General features: G+C 44.4%; 1 protein-coding gene across 1 annotated transcript in view; it reads right to left on the bottom strand.

Moving 5' to 3' along the window:
- Positions 1–22,745, bottom strand: part of si:ch211-51h4.2 (uncharacterized) — a 114,363-nt gene that overhangs the window by 21,641 nt on the left and 69,977 nt on the right. The window contains exons 9-12 of the mRNA XM_024003621.2: positions 18,455–18,554; positions 15,033–15,091; positions 14,287–14,351; positions 1,111–1,254 (exon numbers count right to left, since the gene is read on the bottom strand). Of these exons, the coding sequence (XP_023859389.1) occupies positions 1,111–1,254; positions 14,287–14,351; positions 15,033–15,091; positions 18,455–18,554 (368 nt within the window). The remainder of the gene's footprint in view (positions 1–1,110; positions 1,255–14,286; positions 14,352–15,032; positions 15,092–18,454; positions 18,555–22,745) is intronic.

Raw genomic sequence — 22,745 nt, 5'->3', positions numbered from 1 at the left:
ATTTCATAATATTTCAGAAATCAAGAACCATTGACAATCTTTTTATAGTGAAAGAAGCAAAGGGATGCTCGTCAAAGGCTCTAATAGCACGTTAGAGAATGTAATAAAGTAGTGTGTGAACGGTGAAACAGATGCTGCTATTTGTATTTAACCAACTTTCCTTAGAGAGGCTGGTAAGTGGTACTATACACTACACCACACAGGGACACACTATTATATTCTGAACAAAAATATAAAGCAACATGTAAAGTGTTGGTCCCATGTTTCATGAGCTGAAATAAAAGATCCCAGAAATGTTCCATATGCACAAAAGCTTAAATGTTGTGCACAAATGTGTTTAAATCCCTGTTAGTGAGTATTTCTCCTTTGCCAAGATAATCCATCCGCATATCAAGAAGCTGATTAAACAGCATGATCATTACACAGGTGCACCTTGTGCTGGTTGACAATAAAAGGCCACTCTAAAATGTGCAGTTATGTCACACAACACAATGCCACAGAGGGGTCAAGTTTTGAGGGAGCATGCAATTGGCATGTTGACTGCAGGAATCTCCACCAGAGCTGTTGCCAGATCATTGAATGCTAATTTATCTACCATAAGCCGCCTATAATGTCGTTTTTCAGAATCTGGTAGGTCCAGCCGGCCTCACAACCGCAGACCACATGTAACCATGTCAGCCCAGGACCTCCACATCCGGAATTTCTGCACAAACTGTCAGAAACGTGTCAGTGAAGCTCATTTGCGTGCTCGTCGTCCTCACTACTTCAGTGGGCAAATGCTCAACTTTGATGGCCACTGGCATGCTGGAGAAGTGTGTTGAATCCCGCTTTCAACTGTACAAAGCAGATGGCAGAATGAGTGTAAGGCGTCGTGTGGGCGAGCGGTTTGCTGAGGTAAACGTTGTGAACAGAGTGCCCCATGGTGGAGGTGCGGTTATGGTATGGGCAGGCATAAGCTACGGACAACAAACACAATTGCATTTTATCGATGCACCTAATTAATTTATTACACTTGACTGATTTCCTTATATGAACTGTAACTCTTTGAAGTTATTGGGTCTGTGAGAGAATCTGCAGAAAAGAGTGTATGAAATAGAGTACTGTACGCACTCCTCCAGGGAGATGTTAGAGTAGACCATGGTGTAGGCTGTTGGAGAGGACTCAGAGACGACACCACTGGTAGTGTTCACCACACCTTCCTCCATAACCCTCTGAACTGACATCTGGGGGACGATCTCCAAAACAGCCCAGCACCTGATAGAGAGAAAGAGGAGGAGATAATAAAATATGAGAGTAATATAGATATAGAGAGACAGACATTGAGAGCGTATTAATTGGGTATTTTCCGTCTCTTTCATGTTGGTTGACAAGTGTACTGTGTGACATCTCAACATACAGTATTATTTCTGTCCTCAAATGAAAACAAACGAGTCGACAATATGTAACACAGGAAATAGAGGACAAAGCCAAATTGCTTTCTATTACATATAAATGGTCCTTACACCAGAGACATATTGAAAGAATTCTAATATAAAACATATACAGTGCATTTGGAAAGTATTCAGACACCTTGACTTTTTCAACATTTTGATACGTTACAGCCTTATTCTAAAATTTATGATATTATTTCCCCTCATCAATCTACACAAAATACCCCATAATGACAAAGCAAAAACAGTTTTTTTTCGATTTTTTTGCAAATGTATTAAAAATTAAAAACGGAAATATGACATTTACATAAGTATTCAGACCCTTTACTTAGTACTATGTTGAAGCACCTTTGGCAGCGATTACAACCTTGAGTCTTCTTGGGTATGACGCTATAAGCTTGGCACACCTGTATCTGGGGAGTTTCTCCCATTCTTTTCTGCAGATCCTCTCAAGCTCTTTGATCAATGGAAACAGGATGCACCTGAGCTCAATTTCYAGTCTAATAGCAAAGGGTCTTTATACTTATGTAAATAAGGTATCTGTTTTTTATTTATAATATATTTGCAAAAATATAAAAAACCTGTTTTCGCTTTGTCATTATGGGGTATTTTCTGTAGATTGATGAGGGGGAAAAAGTATTTAATCAATTTTAGAATAAGGCTGTAATATAACAAGATGTGAAAAAGGGAAGGAGTCTGAATACTTTCCGAATGCACTGTATCATGTAACTCTATATCCTTGCACCGACACAGCACCATGACAACCCTGTTGTCTAAAGACTGGGGATGCATTGCTTGTTTGCTTGTTTGTACATCTCACTGTTTAACAGAATCATGTACAGTCTGCCACTGACTACACAGAACATTGGATCCACTAGTGACAAGAAGCAACTGAACAGGTAATTCACATTTCCTACAAACACAGAATCTATACCTTGAGTGTGTGTCTCCGCTGTATACTGTCTTGGACAGAATATCTGACAAAACTACTAGATTCAGAGTCAGCCATCTGTCACAAGCTTTCTCCTTTTTCTCAACTGGTTAGACACTATGGATATACAGTAGGTATGATACGCCTCAGCAAAGGCATATACTGTATGTAGCAGCTGACAAGTATACTGTGTACAGTAGTTACATTTGATGGGTACATGTTCGCTTTTCATGTGGTTAAGGAAGTTTCACTACTTCAATCTATGTGCTTTAATTGAATTCCTCCAACATGTGTGCATGTGTCTGTGTCATCATGCATTCTATTTTGTTCTAAAGACATATTTCACCCTTCAGTAGACTTCAACCCAGGCGGCGCAAGCCTGTCAGTCTACTGACATGGTGAACAAATCAAAGATAACTAAATTTCTCTAGATAAATGGACCATATACTGTATTACCTGTGTGGTACGGAGGCCATTTTCGGCACAGAAGATTATCTAGCTACAGATCTAGATTTTACCTAGAAATTTGAGATAGTAACGGGTCAATGCCTTGTGTCATTCATTCTGCAGCCTAGCTGTGATAGAATAGACCACCAAACAGGGTCTACCGCTCTCTCTCTAGTGCCCCCCCTCTCGCCATCAGTGATAAATGTTGTAGCATTCTCAGTCCAAATTGAGGGAAAATCAAGCCCTGTTGACTATCTGTTGGATAGGCCAACATGCTTTTGTGAAGCCAAATTCCCAACACGTTTATTGAACGAGGGGTGAGTGAGGAGGTTTCAAGGAAAGGATCAGCACTGGAATCAATACAGTCACACAGAAGTATATTCCCAGATTTTGGGGAGGAACTCTCTGAAAATTATGTGTGGCAGAAACAATGTCACTAAAGTTGGAATCGGATGGAGATTGCAGTTGCCATCATTACTGAAAAWAAAWAAAAAAATGTCACTGAATTCAATGTCAGTGAGGGCAAATGAAATAACTTTCGCCACTAAATACAAAAAAGTGCAACAACAACAGGGTTTTTGACAGCTCAGCTTACCACAGAACCCCCCCCCTACCCCCTTTGTAGGGCTAAGGATGAATAGTTATTGAAAATTGTGAGAAACAAATAGGATATGTTTTTCAGTGACTATTCCTGCTTAGCCCTACCAATCAGGTGCGCTCCAGCTGTCCTTCTCATGCGCACTCCTCATGCATTGATAGAATAAACGTTTTTATTCTCTTCACAAATGGCAAACTCATCAGGCGTATCACATTTCCTTGGCTTGACACAAGGCAATTAACCCCCAGAATCATAAAGATAAACATTTTTAACCACTAATCTGTCAATAAAATATTATGTGAGAATCTGATCCACCAAGTCAATTGATTAAAGGTTAAATACGCAGAAATCACAAAAATTTGAATAGTTAGCCTAATTTCAAAACAAGCAATGTTTAGTGCAGAGAATCATTGTACTATCTAAACTGCTGCGAAATATGTTTTCAATAACCAAAAATATTGTATTTTCAGGTGTTTGAAAATGGTGTACAAAACCGTAAGTAAAAGACGCAAAAACAAAAGTTAGTCTAAGATCTACCACTTCTTAGACTTGCATTCAATGAGGATGATAGATCTATAACAGAGACTTCTATGTGAATTTGGTTGGGTCACCCCAAAAATTACATATTGCAGTTTTAAGGCATAATTCTAATGATGTTATACATAATTTTCAAACATTCAGTCACTGTTGATATTCTGCTAACATTATAAAAGCAATATGAACTAGAGGAGACAATGGCCTGTGCGTAAAATATTATTTATTTATTTTTCAGGTCATCCAGGTCATCGTCCTACCCGTCTCTCTTGTAACTTCTCCCAGGCTAACACCCACGACTAGCTAGCATGATACTTGAAACCTGTGCTGTCATTTAGTCACTAGATGGGTTAAGAAAATGACATACCGTATGTTTGGAACCTTAAACAACTAAACACAACTCTACAACTGAAAAACACTTCAGGGTCTGTTTTTTTATTATAACTTACATCACTTAAAACTACCTTTAGTTGATAACTTGGTGAAACATGGTCGGACTGGGATGTTTTTTGCAGGGAGCTCGTCCTCCTCATTAGGAACATGCTGACTTCACTACGTCATTCTAGCTTCTGTCTTATCTGAGAAAATGGGCGTTACTTTTGCCCCGTGTTACTTTCGTCCCGGCTCTCCCCTAAATGTTTGTCTTTAAACCCTGTGTCAGCCGAGCTCCCTGACACGACCTGCAGATCAATGCTATCTAAAATGTGAGGGGAAATATCGCAGTGATAACCTTTCCATGGTCAGAAATGATTACAAGTCCAATCCATTCTAATGACTCCAGTCCTGCCTCCTAATGGGCCCTTTAACTGTGGAGGGCCTTGTAGTGGTACATTGTGAAATGCCCTCTTACATCTATCAGTGTGTCACTTCTCAAACATACCCAGATTTATAGACATGTTTAATGGAAATGGGTGGTTCTTTGATGGCTTAGGGACTGTTTATCAGAGGTTCACRGCTTGACTGTTGGAGCCGTGCTCTCTAGATGTACTCTAGGTGACAAAGGGGGGGGTCACATTTCAAATCACGCGAGTGGACTGCAATAGCTCATCAGTGGCAGTCTTCGCAGTAGGCGTTCTCCCGTTGATCAATGATTAGTCCACACTTGCCTCTGTGTTCATTAATGAAGTGCCACCGGCGTCGGCTCACACTGCGGCTGGCACGCTGATGACTCAATTATTCGCCACGTACTGTAGGACACCGTCTACCTTAAAGGCCCAGTGTAGTCAAAAATGTGATTTATATATATTTATATATATTATATATTTTCCACACTATGAGGTTGGAATAATACTGTGAAATTGTGAAAAAGATGATAATGACCTTTTAGCTGTTTGAAAAGACCACCTGAAATTTCAGCCTGTTGTGGTGGCGCGACATCAGACAAATAAGAAAGAGAGTTCCAAACTTCTCTGCCAATAACTCAGACCACTCCCAGACAGTCCAAGCAAAATTGTTGCTTGAAACATTGCTATTTTCTAAGTAGATACTTTTGTTTATTTTTTACCGTTTTAATTGAAAACAATCATAGTAAGGTACTTAATTGTTACCCAGAATGTGATTTCATATTGAGAAAAGAATGGCTGCATTGGACCTTTAAGCAAACTTAATCAAAACCAGGGAGCATAAGCCGCATCATTTGTTTGAAATAGTTTTTTGTTGCCTATGAGATGACAAAGGAGCCGAATGCTAGGCGAAGAAAGTGCATTCTACAAGGTGGCTCAAGGCACAGGTCTTATTGCTCATTGGTCTAGGTAAATCAAAGATGGGTAAGCTGGAAGGTACAGATTGGTAAAGAAGATTGATATTACATAAACTGTCTGGAGCCTTAGTGCTAAGTTTAAATCCATGGCAATTAAAACAGTTGATTGCTGTGGTGCAGCTGATCATTCCCTTCAAAACAAATTGCTCTATTACCATCAAATTCACCAGCTTTCCTCATGGCTAATTCACTTTGCTATTTTCCCAGTTAGATATGAACTAATGGGGCTTGGATAGTAGGATGAAGTATCTAAAATAGATAACGAAACTCACAAAGTAGATGCATTACAGAGCTGACTCATGGGAAGTGGTGGCGGTGTAGCTGATGTTTCCCCCATGCTGTAAGTGCAGTAAGTAGACAGTGACAGTGGGCAGGGACAGGGTCTGAGGCAGCAGTGGCTGTGAGGAACACAACACAGTGTAGGGACAGGGTTGGCAGAGGGCCCAGGCTGTGGTAGCTTGGCCTGTGTTGGGAACCCAGAGGACATGGGTTCCCACTGCAGACAGACATAGAGGGCAGGGCGATGACATTAATAAACAACCAACACAACACAGGGCCTGCAGCCTGGATGGCATGGCATATCCCGGGCCCGGCTACAACAGCTGGGAAAGTGTCAACAGACTCATGCCACAGCCCTCCTCTGCCAAAACCCCACACAAATTAACCACGGGTGACACAAACAACTCACCCTAGTCTCTTTTTCTTTTTTAAATTAACCCCAAATCATGCATATTTAATAAAAACAGATTAGACAATTAGAGGACAGTTTCCTATTGCTAACCGTGGACATGAAAAAGGAACATTGCTGAGATATAAACAAAAACAATGGGTCTTCTCTCAAAGCAGGGAAAAAGTGTTACTGACATTTGGAGGAACTGAAATGAAAAACAGAAACTGAAATATGCTAAATAAATCATTGGTTGGACACAAGAGGCAGAACACAGGGTATACAAAGAAAGGAATGGACAAGACCTCCAACTGTTGATTTCTGCACTCCAGGGGCAGGGCTGTGGAGATTTATCTGTTAATTTGTTGTGACTATGCTTGAGCAAGCCCAACATAAGACCATTTCTATTTTATTCCACTGTTCTCTTGCTCCGAATAGGCTGCACTATAGAATTATGTTCAGGGTGATAATTATACATCAAAATGATGGTCTGACAAATGGGTGGTGAGGAAATTGCTCACCAAGATGTCAAGTTAGGCCAAGAGCTTCCAGGAAGGAGTTGAATGAAAAAGCTGCAAATAACGTTAACTCCAGCTTACAATAAATTTAAGCGAGCGTATGTGGTGTGTTGTGTGTGTGTGTTGTGTGTGTGTGTGTGTGTGGTGTGTGTGGTTTGTGTGTGTGTGTGTGTGTGTGTGTGTGTGTGTGTGTGTGTGTGTGTGTGTGTGTGTGTGTAGTCCAACTCAAAAACATTAACCACTTATGATGCATTACCAAACAGAACATCAGGACATTTGTCTCAAACTACAGGTCATTAAATTCTATGGAGTCTCTGTGGAAGTGGTCTTTAAAGATAGTTCTGCCATATGACACATGATCCCAATACCAGTCACAGATTGGAAAGACAATTTCCCTCCACATAATGAGTGACTAGTGGATCTGTAGAGTTTGAGATCAATATTATGCATCCTATTGGCGCTGATGAGGTGTGTTGTTGTTGTTGTTGGTGATGTTGTTGGTGTGTGGTGATGTTGGTGTTGGTGATGTTGTTGTTGGTGGTGGTATTGTTGTTTGGTTGTTGTTGTTGTTGGTATTGTGGTGGTGTTGTGTGTTGGTGATGTTGTTGGTGTTGTTGGTGATTTGTTGTTGGTGGTGTGTATTGTTGTTGTTGGTGTTGGAGTATTGTTGGTGGTGTTGTTGTTGGTGTGTTGTGTGGTGATGATTCACTTCCGGGTTGGAGCGACGGTCGCATTTGCGCTTTGGTCCGCAGGTAGTATAACTTTTCATTACATTTCATTACATTCAATTATAGTACAACGGTTTGATTTGTCTAATCTTAGCAATTTCTTCTTAGCTAGCTACATAGCCGTCTTTGTATCAAAAATAATTGCGTAATTATCGTATTACGTCGCTAACGCAGTCACACTGCTATCTGCCCAGCAGCTAGCCAGCTAGCAAACGTCCACCGTCTACCGAATAGCAGCACTGTAGCAACTATTACACTCAACTGAACGACTTGATTAGTGTTAGCTAGCTACATAGTTGTCTTTGCTGTCTTCGTATCCAAGATAATTGTGTAGTTTAGAGTGTGTAGTTTTAGAGTGATTATCTTAATTTACCGAGGTTAGCTAGCCAGCTATTTGTCGTCCTTAACATAGGAAGACACTGCTAGCTAGCCAACAGCTAGCCAACGTCTACCGAATAGAACTTCCGCACTAACAACACCCGGTCGCATTCCGCTTCGCTCCACAGGTAGTATCACATTTTCATTTCATTTCATTACAGTACAACGGTTGGATTTGTTTGATCGTAAGCTAGCTACACAGCTAGCTACATAGCCGTCTTTGTATCAAAGATAATTGTGTAGTCTAGAGCGATTTTCTAGGTTAGCTAGCCAGCTACTGTCGTCTTTTAACGCAACGTAACGTAATCAACACTGCTAGCTAGCCAGCTAGCCCCGAATAGCAGCACTGTAGAAACTATTACACTCAACGGAACGACTTGATTAGTGTAGTGTCAACAACGCAGCCACTGCCAGCTAGCCTACAAATCAACAACGCAGCCACTGCCAGCTAGCCTACTTCAGCAGTACTGTATCATCTTAATCATTCTAGTCAATAAGATTCTTGCTACGTAAGCTTAACTTTCTGAACATTCGAGACGCGTAGTCCACTGTCATTCCAATCTCCTTTGCATTAGCTTAGTCTCTTCTGTAGCCTGTCAACTATGTGTCTGTCTATCCCTGTTCTCTCCCTCTCTGCACAGACCATACAAACGCTCCACACCGCGTGGCCGCGGCCACCCTAATCTGGTGGTCCCAGCACGCACGACCCACGTGGAGTTCCAGGTCTCCGGTAGCCTCTGGAACTGCCGATCTGCGGCCAACAAGGCAGAGTTCATCTCAGCCTATGCCTCCCTCCAGTCCCTCGACTTCTTGGCACTGACGGAAACATGGATCACCACAGATAACACTGCTACTCCTACTGCTCTCTCTTCGTCCGCCCACGTGTTCTCGCACACCCCGAGAGCTTCTGGTCAGCGGGGTGGTGGCACCGGGATCCTCATCTCTCCCAAGTGGTCATTCTCTCTTTCTCCCCTTACCCATCTGTCTATCGCCTCCTTTGAATTCCATGCTGTCACAGTACCAGCCCTTTCAAGCTTAACATCCTTATCATTTATCGCCCTCCAGGTTCCCTCGGAAGTTCATCAATGAGCTTGATGCCTTGATAAGCTCCTTTCCTGAGGACGGTCACCTCTCACAGTTCTGGGCGACTTTAACCTCCCCACGTCTACCTTTGACTCATTCCTCTCTGCCTCCTTCTCCACTCCTCTCCTCTTTTGACCTCACCCTCTCACCTTCCCCCCTACTCACAAGGCAGGCAATACGCTCGACCTCATCTTTACTAGATGCTGTTCTTCCACTAACCTCATTGCAACTCCCCTCCAAGTCTCCGACCACTACCTTGTATCCTTTTCCCTCTCGCTCTCATCCAACACTTCCCACACTGCCCCTACTCGGATGGTATCGCGCCGTCCCAACCTTCGCTCTCTCTCCCCGCTACCCTCTCCTCTTCCATCCTATCATCTCTTCCCTCTGCTCAAACCTTCTCCAACCTATCTCCTGATTCTGCCTCCTCAACCCTCCTCTCCTCCCTTTCTGCATCCTTTGATTCTCTATGTCCCCTATCCTCCAGGCCGGCTCGGTCCTCCCCTCCCGCTCCGTGGCTCGACGACTCATTGCGAGCTCACAGAAACAGGGCTCCGGGCAGCCGAGCGGAAATGGAGGAAAACCGCCTCCCTGCGGACCTGGCATCCTTTCACTCCCTCCTCTCTACATTTTCCTCTTCTGTCTCTGCTGCTAAAGCCACTTTCTACCACTCTAAATTCCAAGCATCTGCCTCTAACCCTAGGAAGCTCTTGCCACCTTCTCCTCCCTCCTGAATCCTCCTCCCCCCCCCCCCCCCCCCCCCCCCCCCCTCCCTCTCTGCAGATGACTTCGTCAACCATTTTAAAAAAAGATCGACGACATCCGATCCTCGTTTGCTAAGTCAAACGACACCGCTGGTTCTGCTCACACTGCCCTACCCTGTGCTCTGACCTCTTTCTCCCCTCTCTCTCCAGATGAAATCTCGCGTCTTGTGACGGCCGGCCGCCCAACAACCTGCCCGCTTGACCCTATCCCCTCCTCTCTTCTCCAGACCATTCCGGAGACCTTCTCCCTTACCTCACCTCGCTCATCAACTCATCCCTGACCGCTGGCTACGTCCCTTCCGTCTTCAAGAGAGCGAGAGTTGCACCCCTTCTGAAAAAACCTACACTCGATCCCTCCGATGTCAACAACTACAGACCAGTGATCCCTTCTTTCTTTTCTCTCCAAAACTCTTGAACGTGCCGTCCTTGGCCAGCTCTCCCGCTATCTCTCTCAGAATGACCTTCTTGATCCAAATCAGTCAGGTTTCAAGACTAGTCATTCAACTGAGACTGCTCTTCTCTGTATCACGGAGGCGCTCCGCACTGCTAAAGCTAACTTCCTCTCCTCTGCTCTCATCCTTCTAGACCTATCGGCTGCCTTCGATACTGTAACCATCAGATCCTCCTCTCCACCCTCTCCGAGTTGGGCATCTCCGGCGCGGCCCACGCTTGGATTGCGTCCTACCTGACAGGTCGCTCCTACCAGGTGGCGTGGCGAGAATCTGTCTCCTCACCACGTGTCCTCACCACTGGTGTCCCCCAGGGCTCGGTTCTAGGCCCTCTCCTATTCTCGCTATACACCAAGTCACTTGGCTCTGTCATAACCTCACATGGTCTCTCCTATCATTGCTATGCAGACGACACACAACTAATCTTCTCCTTTCCCCCTTCTGATGACCAGGTGGCGAATCGCATCTCTGCATGTCTGGCAGACATATCAGTGTGGATGACGATCACCACCTCAAGCTGAACCTCGGCAAGACGGAGCTGCTCTTCCTCCCGGGGAAGACTGCCCGTTCCATGATCTCGCCATCACGGTTGACAACTCCATTGTGTCCTCCTCCCAGAGCGCTAAGAACCTTGGCGTGATCCTGGACAACACCCTGTCGTTCTCAACTAACATCAAAGCGGTGGCCCGTTCCTGTAGGTTCATGCTCTACAACATCCGCAGAGTACGACCCTGCCTCACACAGGAAGCGGCGCAGGTCCTAATCCAGGCACTTGTCATCTCCCGTCTGGATTACTGCAACTCCGCTGTTGGCTTGGCTCCCTGCCTGTGCCATTAAACCCCTACAACTCATCCAGAACGCCGCAGCCCGTCTGGTGTTCAACCTTCCCAAGTTCTCTCACGTCACCCCGCTCCTCCGCTCTCTCCACTGGCTTCCAGTTGAAGCTCGCATCCGCTACAAGACCATGGTGCTTGCCTACGAGCTGTGAGGGGAACGGCACCTCAGTACCTCCAGGCTCTGATCAGGCCCTACACCCAAACAAGGGCACTGCGTTCATCCACCTCTGGCCTGCTCGCCTCCCTACCACTGAGGAAGTACAGTTCCCGCTCAGCCCAGTCAAAACTGTTCGCTGCTCTGGCCCCCCAATGGTGGAACAAACTCCCTCACGACGCCAGGACAGCGGAATCAATCACCACCTTCCGGAGACACCTGAAACCCCACCTCTTTAAGGAATACCTAGGATAGGATAAAGTAATCCTTCTCACCCCCCCCCCCCCCCCTTAAAAGATTTAGATGCACTATTGTAAAGTGGCTGTTCCACTGGATGTCATAAGGTGAATGCACCAATTTGTAAGTCGCTCTGGATAACAGCGTCTGCTAAATGACTTAAATGTAAATGTAAATGTAAAATGTTGTTGGTGATGTTGTTTGTGTTTGGTGATGTTGTTGTTGGTGGTGATGTTGTTTGTGTTGGTGGTGATTTGTTGTGGTGGTGATGTTGTTTGTGTTGTGGTGATGTTGTTGTTGTTGGTGATGTTGTTGTTGGTGTTTGGTGTTGTTTGGTGTTGGTGGTGGTGATGTTGTTGTGGTGGTGATGTTGTTGTTGTTGTGATGTTGTTGTGTGGTGGTATGTTTGTTGTGTGGTGATGTTGTGTGGTGTGATGTTGTTTGTGTTGGTGGGGATGTTGTTGTTGTTGGTGGTGTTGTTGTTGGTTGTGTTGGTTGTTGTTGTTGATGTTGTTTGTGTTGGTGGTGATGTTGTTGTTGGTGGTGGTGTTGGTGATTTTGTTGTTGTTGGTGATGTTGTTTGTGTTGGTGGGGATGTTGTTGTGTTGGTGGGGATGTTGTTGTTGTTGGTGGTGTTTTTGTTGGTGGTGATGTTTTGTGTGTGGTGTTGTTTTGTTGGTGGTGTTGTTGTTGTTGTTGGTGTTGTTGTTTGTGTTGCTGTTGTTGCTGGTGGTGTTGTTGGTTGTTGGTGATGTTGTTTGTGTTGGTGGGGATGTTGTTGTTGGTGGTGTTGTTGTTGTTGGTGATGTTGTTTGTGTTGGTGGGATGTGTTGTTGTTGGTGGTGTTGTTGTTGGTGGTGATGTTGTTGTTGGTGGTGATGTTGTTGTTGTTGGTGGTGTGTTTGTTGTTTGTGTTGGTGTGTTGCTTGGTGTGTTTGCTGGTGGTGTTGTTGGTGGTGTTGTTGAGATGTTGTTGCTGGTGGTGGTGTGTTGGTGAAGGTTGTGTTGCGTGGTGATGTTGTTGTTGTTGGTGGTGTTGTTGTTTGTGTTGGTGTTGTTGCTGGTGGTGTTGTTGGAGATGTTGTTGATGGTGGTGGTGTTGTTGGTGAAGTTGTTGTTGGTGGTCATGTTGTTGGTGGTGTTGTTGTGTGGAGGAGGAGGAGATGCAAGGAGAGTGGCTCGAGCTGTTCTGATTAACTTCTCTTTGTCATCAAAAGACCAGATGCAGCCAATTTGCAGGATGCAAATGAAGCAGACAGAGAATATGTTACCGTGTTGAAAGAAGTGATGGGTGCCGACAGGAGAGATAAACTTCACAGTGGCAACTGTGCTAAAATGATTGCTAAGAGTGCCGCGCGAGACTGACGCCTCCGGAGAATGAATGGGCCAAGCATAGCGCAGTTAAATAAAACGGTAATCACCAGCACCAAATAAACAAATACGGATGGAACAAATGTAGCAAATCAAATAAAGTTCTGCGTAGGCAAGAACTACTAGATGCCGAGCATAAGATTGCTGAACCAAACAGTAATATACAAAGTTAAATATATAGCCTGTGCAGGCATAAAACAAAATGAGGGACAGCACAAAATACTTGGTTCATTAGAATACCCAATGTAATCAACCACCTTTTTCTGTGTACTATAAAATATACAAAATACAATTACTGTGTTGTGTAATGAATAATTGGCAATACAATAAGTTTTCATAATAATAGTTATTAGAACATAGCAAGTACCTTCAATTTTACTAAAAGGTTTGTCTGCCACTCTTGTTATGTTGTCTATCCTTTCTGTCTCTATCCTTCTCTTTCCCTCTGCTCTGTATATTGGAATATTTTTTTACATCTATACTAAGATGTCAGAAAATCTAGTATGGTTGTTGAATGTTAAATGTGGTGGGATGGAGGATAATAAACGACGGGTTAAGAGGGAAAAGTCTACTGCTGGCGAATCAGCAGCCCAGCTCAAACTCCAGTGGCTGATGGGAGTTTATCTCCTGGATCTCCTTTCATTTCATCTGCTTCAGCATAATTGCTTTCACTCTCTCTCGAGTAACAAAGCACTGATTGCAAACTCAATAGGTTCTTTACACATGATTAGATGCAACGGAGGCCCTTTTGAAAAACTTTGGCAGTATTTTAGTGAGAGAGACATCAAAGAAAACAACACTCCAGTGCCCGTCTGAAGCCCCACTCCTTCCCGCTTTGTCTGTTCCAATGTTGCTGCTGCAGACATTTACATTGTGGAAAAAACAGGAGACTGACTCATTTTACTGGGCCTCTCTGTGGTCGGAGGTGGTGCCAGTCTTACTGGAGCATATCATATTGGGACTCACTGGGTTGTACTAGTACCATCTGTCATGGAGAGCAGACATCAACCCAGCAGGGACAGAGGGGGGCTGGTACTAGGCCTGTACGATTTACACAGTACCACAACCACTTCCTGGGACAACTCACATGTTGTGAGAGTCTACACATCACCTTGGCAACCAAAGACATTAGGTACAGTATATGTGATCATCTACCTGAATACATTGTCCTACATTGGCACTGTGAATGTGTAGGACCATGTGCCTCATACACACCTGTATTGGAGGTAATTGACCAGAATACTGATCAAGCTATTAGGCTGAGTTTACACAGGCAGCCCAATTCTGATCTTTCTTTTTCTCACTAATTGGTCAGATCAGCACTTCTGACAATAATTGGGCAACAGATCAGTATTGGGCTACCTGTGTCAACGCAGCCATATGTATGGGGAAAAACACTTACCATAATATATTCAGAACGGTGCATGTGGCTAGTCCTCCCAGTATGACTCTTCTGAACCACATGATCTACATATAGAGATTATTGAAAGAGCCAGTCAACATCAACAGCACATGACAGTCAATGCAATCAACTAAATTCCTCTAAGTGTGGATGGAGTGCTGTCTGCTCCACTATAAGAGGATGGTACAGAACAGCCATTATCAATAGGCAGACCACGGGCCAGATCCGGATGTAAAGTGTGGAGAATTGCAGGAAATAAGCTTTAAACCTGCTAATTTTTCTCTCTGCCATCAAGAGGGGTGAGAAAAGTTTGAACAGTTTGGGGTTGCATGGGTCGCGAGGTGGGGGTTTGTTACTACGCCGAAAAATGACAATATCTATCCAGACCTTTGCTACCTAGGAAATGTGTGTGACAGGACCCCTTGTATAGAAGCTATTATCCTGTGGGTCTCTGTGCTGGGCTACATGCTGTGCAGGGGGAAACCGCTCTAATGGAGACTGCTGGCTCCCTATCACAACACAATGAGCTCAATGGAGGAGGGCCATTTCAGCCCTACATAGCAGTGGCATCCTGGTCCCTGTTCTAATGGTGGATGGCTGCACAATTGGTGTGCAGTTTATGCTGATAGGCACAATTATCTCAATGTTTAAACTCTCTAGAGTTATGTCAGGTAGAATTTCACCTAGAAAGTACTGTGAATCAAATGTGTGTGCAAACACAATAAAATAATGCAAATCCATAATACCTGTGTCTTGTTGTGAGATATTTCTGAGAACAGGAGAGGCATCACGTTGACAATACCTCCTGCAAAGATATCAAATGACAGTAAGCGACACCATACTTCCTTTGAACTCATTTGATTTAAAATTAGYCCATTTCTGATAATCCACTCATACTACAGTAAGCAACAGTGTAACCGCTTGTCACAGTTATACTGTTTAGAATTTGAATTGTGCTGGCACAGTAGACTTGGGTCTGTTTTCACTTTACAAAGTACAAAACTATGAAAATATGAAATAGAGGCAGGGGATTAAAGCCCTATATTGCAGCAGATGGCAGAATGAGAAAGGTAAGAGGCCTGTAATTTGCACTGTTTTCCCCTCGGGCTTATCATTAGTTTTAGACAAATAAACAAAGCACCAGAACCCTATGGGGACCGCTCAACCTCCGCTATCATAGAAATATAGAACTATCCACACAACTACTACACAGCTTTTGTTCTATCAATAAACACATACATATTGTATAGTATACCATTACTATCTTTACTGTGTATGTACTGTGTTCTCTGTCCCGCTTGCTTGAACAGCATCACATCAAACCCAGTCAACACATAGACAGGTCTGTGGATGTAGCTGTGAGTAGCTGTGAGTAGCAGTACTCTACGCTCACTGTAAGCAAAAGGCTGCCCTCTGACTCTTTAAAAGCAACAGCCCATTAGGAGCMCAGACACTCAACAAAGGCTTCTGGGACACTGACAAAGCAGCGGTAAGCTAACAGCTTTGCTGAGGAAGGTGTCAGAGGAGGGCTGCAGAGAGGAGAGCGGGCTGTAAATGAGACTCCCTCCACTCCAACTCCCAGGGCTTGTTTGCTCTTTAGACACCAGTCCCAGGCGGCTCAGGGCTTGCAGCCACCAGGACCTCGCTGCTCTCAATGTACTAACCAATTAACCGGATTGGAGAGAGAGCGAGGGGGAGACAAAGAGACGAGAGGGAGAGAGGGGGGTGGGGGAGTATGAAGAGACAAATGAGAGAGAGTAGCGGGGAAGAGACAATGAATCCAGGAGTATGGAGAGAGAGAGAGGGGGGCGAGGACAAAGAGCACAAAATGCATAGAACGGGAGAGAGGGGGTACAAGACAATGAGAGCGAGAGACAGGGGATGGCTCGAGATGAAGAGACAAAATGAGAGAGAGAGGGAGAAGAGAGGGGGACGAGTCGAGAGTTGACGAGAGAGAGAAAGGTGAGAGAGGAGAGAGAAGCAGGACGAGGACGAAGACGAGACCGCGGGGAGAGACAGCAGCAGACACAATAGCATACGTAGATGGAAGAGAGAGAGAGCGGCCAAGGAACGGGGGATCGCAGCAGACGAGAAACAAGAGACAATGAGACGCAGGGGAGAGAGAGGTGGACCGACAGGTCAAAGGAGGTCAGAGAGACTGAGATGAGACAGAAAGTACGCACGACCGAGCACCGACGAGAGCAGCGGCGCGACGCGAAGCAGAGACAATGCCTACAGAGAGAGATGGAGAGAGAGAGCGATGAGAGACAAGAGAACAATGAGAGTAGGGAAGAGAGAGAGAGAGGGGGACGACGACGAAGCACGAGAGAGAGAGAGCGAAGAGAGCGGAGACGAGAGAGGAAACGACAGAGACAGAATGACAGAGGAAGAGAGGGGGGAGATGAGACAAAGAAGATGTGAGCAAGAGAGAGAGAGAGAGGGGGGCAGGGACAAAGAGACAAGAGAGAGGGGGGTGAGACGAAGAGACAAATGAGAGAGAGAGAGGGTTGAGCACGAAGAGACAAATGAGAGAAGAGGGAGAAGGAGAGAAGGGGGATGTAGTCCGAGAGACGGAGAGGAGAGTGGAGAAGAAGAGGGGGGGCAGGACGGTAGAGACGAAATGAGGAGAGAGAGGGGGGGGGGCGAAGAGACAAATGATAGAGACGAGATGGAGAGAGAGAGAGAGACGAGAGAGAGTGGCGGACGAAGAGACAAGATGAGAAAGAGAGGGAGAGACGAGAGAGAGATAGAGAGAGAAGGAGAGAGAGACAGGAGGGGATGAGACAAAGAGAGACAGAGAGAGAGAGAGAGAGCAGGAGAGGGGATCGAGAGCAGAGAAAGAGATGAGAAGAGAGAGAAGGGAGGAGGAGAGAGAGAGAGAGAGAGAGACGAAGAGAACAATGATGGAAGAGAGAGAGGGGGAACGAGATAAAGAGACGAGAGAGACGAGAGAGAGAGAGAGGGGAGACGAAGGAACAAATTATGAGAGACAGGGAGAGAGAGAGAGAGAAGAGGGGTGATGAGACAAAGAACAAATGAGAGAGAGGGGGGCGAGACGAAGAGACAATGAGAGAGAGAGTGGAGAGAGAGGGGGGCGAGACAGAGTCAAACGAGAGAAGAGAGAGAGAGACAGAGGGGGACGAGTCGAAGAACAATGAGAGAAGAGATAGAGACTGAGCGAGAGAGAGAGAGAGAGGGGATGAGACAAAGAGATGAGAGAGCGAGAAGCGAGAGAGAGAGGGGGAGATCAAGAACAAAGAAAGAAAGAAGAGGAGAGAGCAGGGGGGACGAAGAGACAAATGATAGATGAGAGAGATTGAGAGAGAGAAGAGCGGGGGTGAAGAACAAAGAGATGTGTGAGAGAGAGAGAGAGAGAGAGAGAGAGAAAGAAGAGAGGGGGCAGGGCAAGAGACAAATGAGAGAGAGAGAGAGGGGAGGCGAGACGAAGAGAGACAATGAGAGAGTGAGAGAGAGAGGGGGACGAGTCGAAGAGACGAGAGGAGAGAGACAGAGGGGGGGCGAGACGCAGAGACAAATGAAGAGAGGGAGATGGGGGGGACGAAGAGAACAAATGATAAAGAGGAGAGATGGAGAAGAGAGATGGGATGGATGAAGATGTGAGAGAAGCGAGAGAGTGAGGGATGAGATGAAGAGATGTGAGAGAGCGAGAGAGAGAGGGGGGCAAGACAAAGAGGACAAATGAGAGAGAGAGTGAGAAAGCGAGAGAGAGGGGGTGAGAGACAGTAAAAGAGAGAGAGAGAGAGAGAGAGAAGAGGAGAGAGAGAGAGAGAGAGAGGAGAGAGAGGGAGGAGAAATAGAGAGGGTGAAGGCGGGCGAGAAAGAAGAGTGTGATTTCCACTCGCTCCATCTGCTCACACATCCACTGTCAGAACGACAGTCAGGGTTATCCAAGCACCTCCATTAACTGTTCAGGAAACATACAACTCTCCTCACAATTACCACTGCACGGTAGCCTCTCCAACCTCCAGCACTTCTCCACACACCTATGGCAACATAAAGCAACATTTCTCTCTTCTTGACATTCTTCAAATGTCTAAGAGGGGACAGACATCTGTGTTCTGTTCTCCCTCACTATGTGTTTTTGTTCTATGTGATGGAGGTGGAGCAGGAGGAACTCACAAATAGGGTAGTGTATGTTCGTTCTTACCCAGTGCAACGGTGCCCATTAGGAAAGGTTTACCAATTTGGCTGAAGTCATTTGTGGTCTCCTGTTGAACTTCTGACCCCAAAGCAAATGTCACGGCCACCTTGGGGAGACAAATGACCAGCAGGGTTACAAGATGCACAAGTCACAAAACAACAAAATCTCAGATAGAACTCATATATAGATTCTCATTTCATGTGACATTTAACTTTAAAGGACATTTTTGTTGGTGGATGTTACAATGGCAGAGGGGGGAAGTGATGGATACCCTAGTGYCCATGCTAGACATGCCTGTAAGCTACAACAACATTTGATTCCTTGCACAAATCGAAACACTTTCATGTCGTGATCATATCAATAAAACAATGGATCATAGAATGAAACACAAACGCACAATTGTGAAGAATTGCTACAGTGGAGGAGCAGACAGACCTGTATCTAGAATAATGTTCATAAATATTKATCGAGGACTGTTAAAATGGAAAAGGGGCCGTATGCATATTGCATGTTTTAAGGCATAGTAAAAATCCCATTTATCCCATAATAAACAACCAGGAAAAAGAGAGCAACACATCTTTCACTTAAATCCTCATTTCCTATCAGGTGATGAAGAGAACATTATCTTTACAGCCTTTCTTTGAGAAGGAACTATTCCCCTTTTGCTTTGGCCATAAATATTTTTTTGTATGAGAGAGCATGAAGTCCACCTGGCCCTGGCTCATGTGTATATTTGGTGCAATATGCAAGTCTGGTGAGGCCACAGAGTGGACTGGTGTGTACTGGTGTTGGCACTAAGATGCACAGATGCTGTTAATGGGATTTCTACCCTGGCCCCAGAGAGTCACAGGCTCTGAAGGCACAGCAACCAGGACTGTGTACCACATCTGAGGCTGTGTACCACATCTGAGAATTCTCTCTACAGAGTCCATTGAATTTATAACATAAATAACAAAACAAAGCTGATTCCATTCTATTAAAATAATTACATGATGTTAAATAGACCAATAAGCAGTAAACTGTTTGAAAAGCATCTTAAAGCCTTTATACCAACTGAAAATGAGACTATTTGAGGGTAAAATACTTCACCGAGGGCATTTGGCTGTGAAGAATATTGACAGAGGTGAATTACATGGGCTCACAGAAAGCTGGCACTTAAACTGGGATAACAATTGTCCACAAGTAAACATTTTGCTTTTAAGCACATGTGAAGAATGCCCTGGATTAGGGGGAAGAAGATTCCATTAGGTGCCCAAGTCTCTTTGAGCTCCAGAGAGAAATAGGTTTAAGTGCCTTTCCATCTCCTGTAAAAAGCCTCAGTGGACTGTGTGATGGAGGAGATATCAGGCGAGAGCTGTGATTACCCTGCTCCCAATGTGACATTGTCAGAAATCCAGGGTGTGTGGGAAGAAATGAACTATAAAAGCACACATTACAAAACAAAGAGTGTTCCCTCAGTCCCTGCTCTTTGTTTGAGTGTATCCATCTAACACCCCTCTCACCGGCTCTCTCTCTCTCTCTCTCTCTCTCTCTCTCTCTCTCTCTCTCTATCTCTCTCTCCCTCTCCACTTCTCTCTTCATTCGCCTGTACTGCAACATCTCTCTCTCCAACTCTCTTTCCTCCTCCTCCTCCTCCTCTCTTGCTCTCTCTCTCTCTCCCTCCACCTCTCTCTCCATCTCTCCTTGTTTGCCTGTAATGCAACAAGGGGTAGCTTGGGCACAGAGAACAAAGCACAATTGTGCATACTGTAGAAATACTCAACGGCAACCACAAAAAAAATTCTGATTCCAACCAAACACACACACATACAAACACACACAAAAAAGCAAGTCCCACCAAAAGGAACAGAGACCATTCTGGGGCATTATATCTCCTAATGCACACAGGGGACCTTGGGATGAACTGAGTGAATCCATTTCACAAGGGATAAGACGGAGGAGAGTGGAGAAGAGTGGAAGTTAGGGGGAGGAGGAAGGTGGCACTGCCATGGCCAGGCAGCCAAGCAGACTTATGGGAGAGCTGAGAGGGCTGATATGCCAAGGCAAAAGCATCTCTCATCAACCCATCTCTGTCCTGGAGAAAAGCATGTTAGACTACAGAGCACGCTTCTCTGAACACTTCCCTCCCCCACCCATTGCACCTCGTAGTGAGTGGAGTGAGAAAATGACAAAGAGGGTTGTGCTCTTTCCTTAATCCATGCTCTAAAACACACACACACACACACACACACACACACACACACACACACACACACACACACACACACACACACACACACACACACAGAAGATAAGTGTTGTTTTTCACCCTGTGAAAGAATTTTCAATCGTGCCAAGCTAAACTGTTGAAACACAGCATTCATCTGCCCACTAAGTATCAGAAACATAGGTATGACTGCAATCTTTATGCTCAAAGTCATGATGGCAGTAGACTGGAGGAGAGGTTTGACATCTTTAACAATTATGCAGTATAAATGTCACACTAATTATTCTATGAAACTATAAAATTGTACTTGATTTCCCATGCATAATTTGCCCCCAATAAAATTCTGTCTGCGATTTATTGCTGGAAATATGAGAAGGAGATCCATTTCAACAGAAACAGATACATTTGGTAAATAGGCTGCTTCATTTCAAATGACTTAATTGAGCGCTTATTACAGTGTATCAATGTATTTTCTCCTGGTGTGTCATTATTCATTAACCACACATTTTTGGGCATCACAGCTGCCTTTTGTAGAAAACTGCTTTTCATGGCTATTAATTGATTTGTGGCATGTTACTGCCTGCATGAATACCAGTCTATTCAATTTGTCATTTAGATGACATTTTAACCAAGGTCTCCTCAGTGCCTCACTCACTGTGCTAGTGAGACTGTCAGAATATTTTTTGCATTCTGATTAATCTAGTGTCAGCAAAGTTTACTCAAGGATAATTGGCACAATAAATGTAAGTAAAATACACACTTGATTACTAATTTCAACCCAGTTACCTTACATTTAACTTGCAGAGGTCACAGAAAGAACTTGACAGTGTCTCTCCTCTAAGTCCATAGAGAGGAGTATTTTCCAAACAATTCATTTTTGGAGTTAATATTTGATCAAGGTTGTCAATCAAGATGAAGAAGTGTCCTAAGATGAAATGCCACAATAGAAGCCTTGGTCTCCAGACATTGATCTGTTTGGAATAGATACCTGAAGAAGCTCTCAGCAGGGGCAGTATCAGGGGAGATGAGACCCCTTCATGTCAACTTCAGAAAGAGTGGATATCAATAGGAAACTAATACAAGACCACTGAGATATATACAGATCCATCAGTAGGAAAACACACAACCACGCATACACACTGATTAATGCAGTACACGTGCATGCACACACAGGCAGGCAGACGCTCGCTCGCATACGCCTAGGCCTAATGTGAAGTAAAAGGCCATTTTCTTAACACAAGACAGAATCTGTCTCCATAACCACACTATTCATTATGCTTACATCCCCTTTTGTCTCTGTAAAATCAATCAAAGTGTCCATAGAACTCCTTGGGCGACAGTATTCCTCACACCGCCTGTCCTAGGGTTTCCCAATAAACTTTAATTACTAAACATCATGACAATTTTTCATTTGTTATTAACATTTTATCACCAAAGTTGCCAATTCTCTATTTAGTTTAGGCTAAAAGGAGATTGATATTAGTTCTCGGTCTTCATGACGTTTGCATCCATCCTTTCCATGCTATTCCTACACCATGCCTGTACTAGGGTTGAATATTTTCCTAGTATTTTACAAATGTTCCATCTTGAGAATAACTTTTCTCCCAGGTAACTCATGAATTTCCGGCCAAAACCAGAAGTGTCATTTAAAAGTATTATAAAGCATATAAATAGGCCTATGTTTGGAATTGACTCGAGCTTTGATAGTGTCACGACTTCCGCAGAAGTCGGCTCCTCTCCTTGTTCGGGCGGCGTTCGGCGATCGACGTCACCGGCTTTCTAGCCATCGCCGCTCCATTTTGCATATGTCCATTTGTCTTGTCTTGTTCCATTACACARCTGGTTTTCATTTCCCCAATCAATCTACTTGTATTTAACCCTCTGTTTCCCATCATGCATTTGTGTGTAATTGTTTCATGTTATTGTGGTGTTTTATTTACGCGCTTTACTTTTGTTATGTTCCGTGTTTTGAGCGCGTTTGATTTATGTAGTGCTCTCATTTTTGGAATGAAAATAAAAGTATATAACATTACTCTAATAACATTACTCTGCTCTCCTGCACCTGACTTCGCCTCTAGTACACCCCTTGAC

The sequence above is a fragment of the Salvelinus sp. IW2-2015 genome, linkage group LG16, assembly GCF_002910315.2.
Source record: "Salvelinus sp. IW2-2015 linkage group LG16, ASM291031v2, whole genome shotgun sequence".
Lineage (NCBI taxonomy): Eukaryota > Metazoa > Chordata > Actinopteri > Salmoniformes > Salmonidae > Salvelinus > Salvelinus sp. IW2-2015.
Note: the sequence above shows the minus strand (reverse complement) of the source record. Positions and strands in the feature narration are given on the sequence as shown.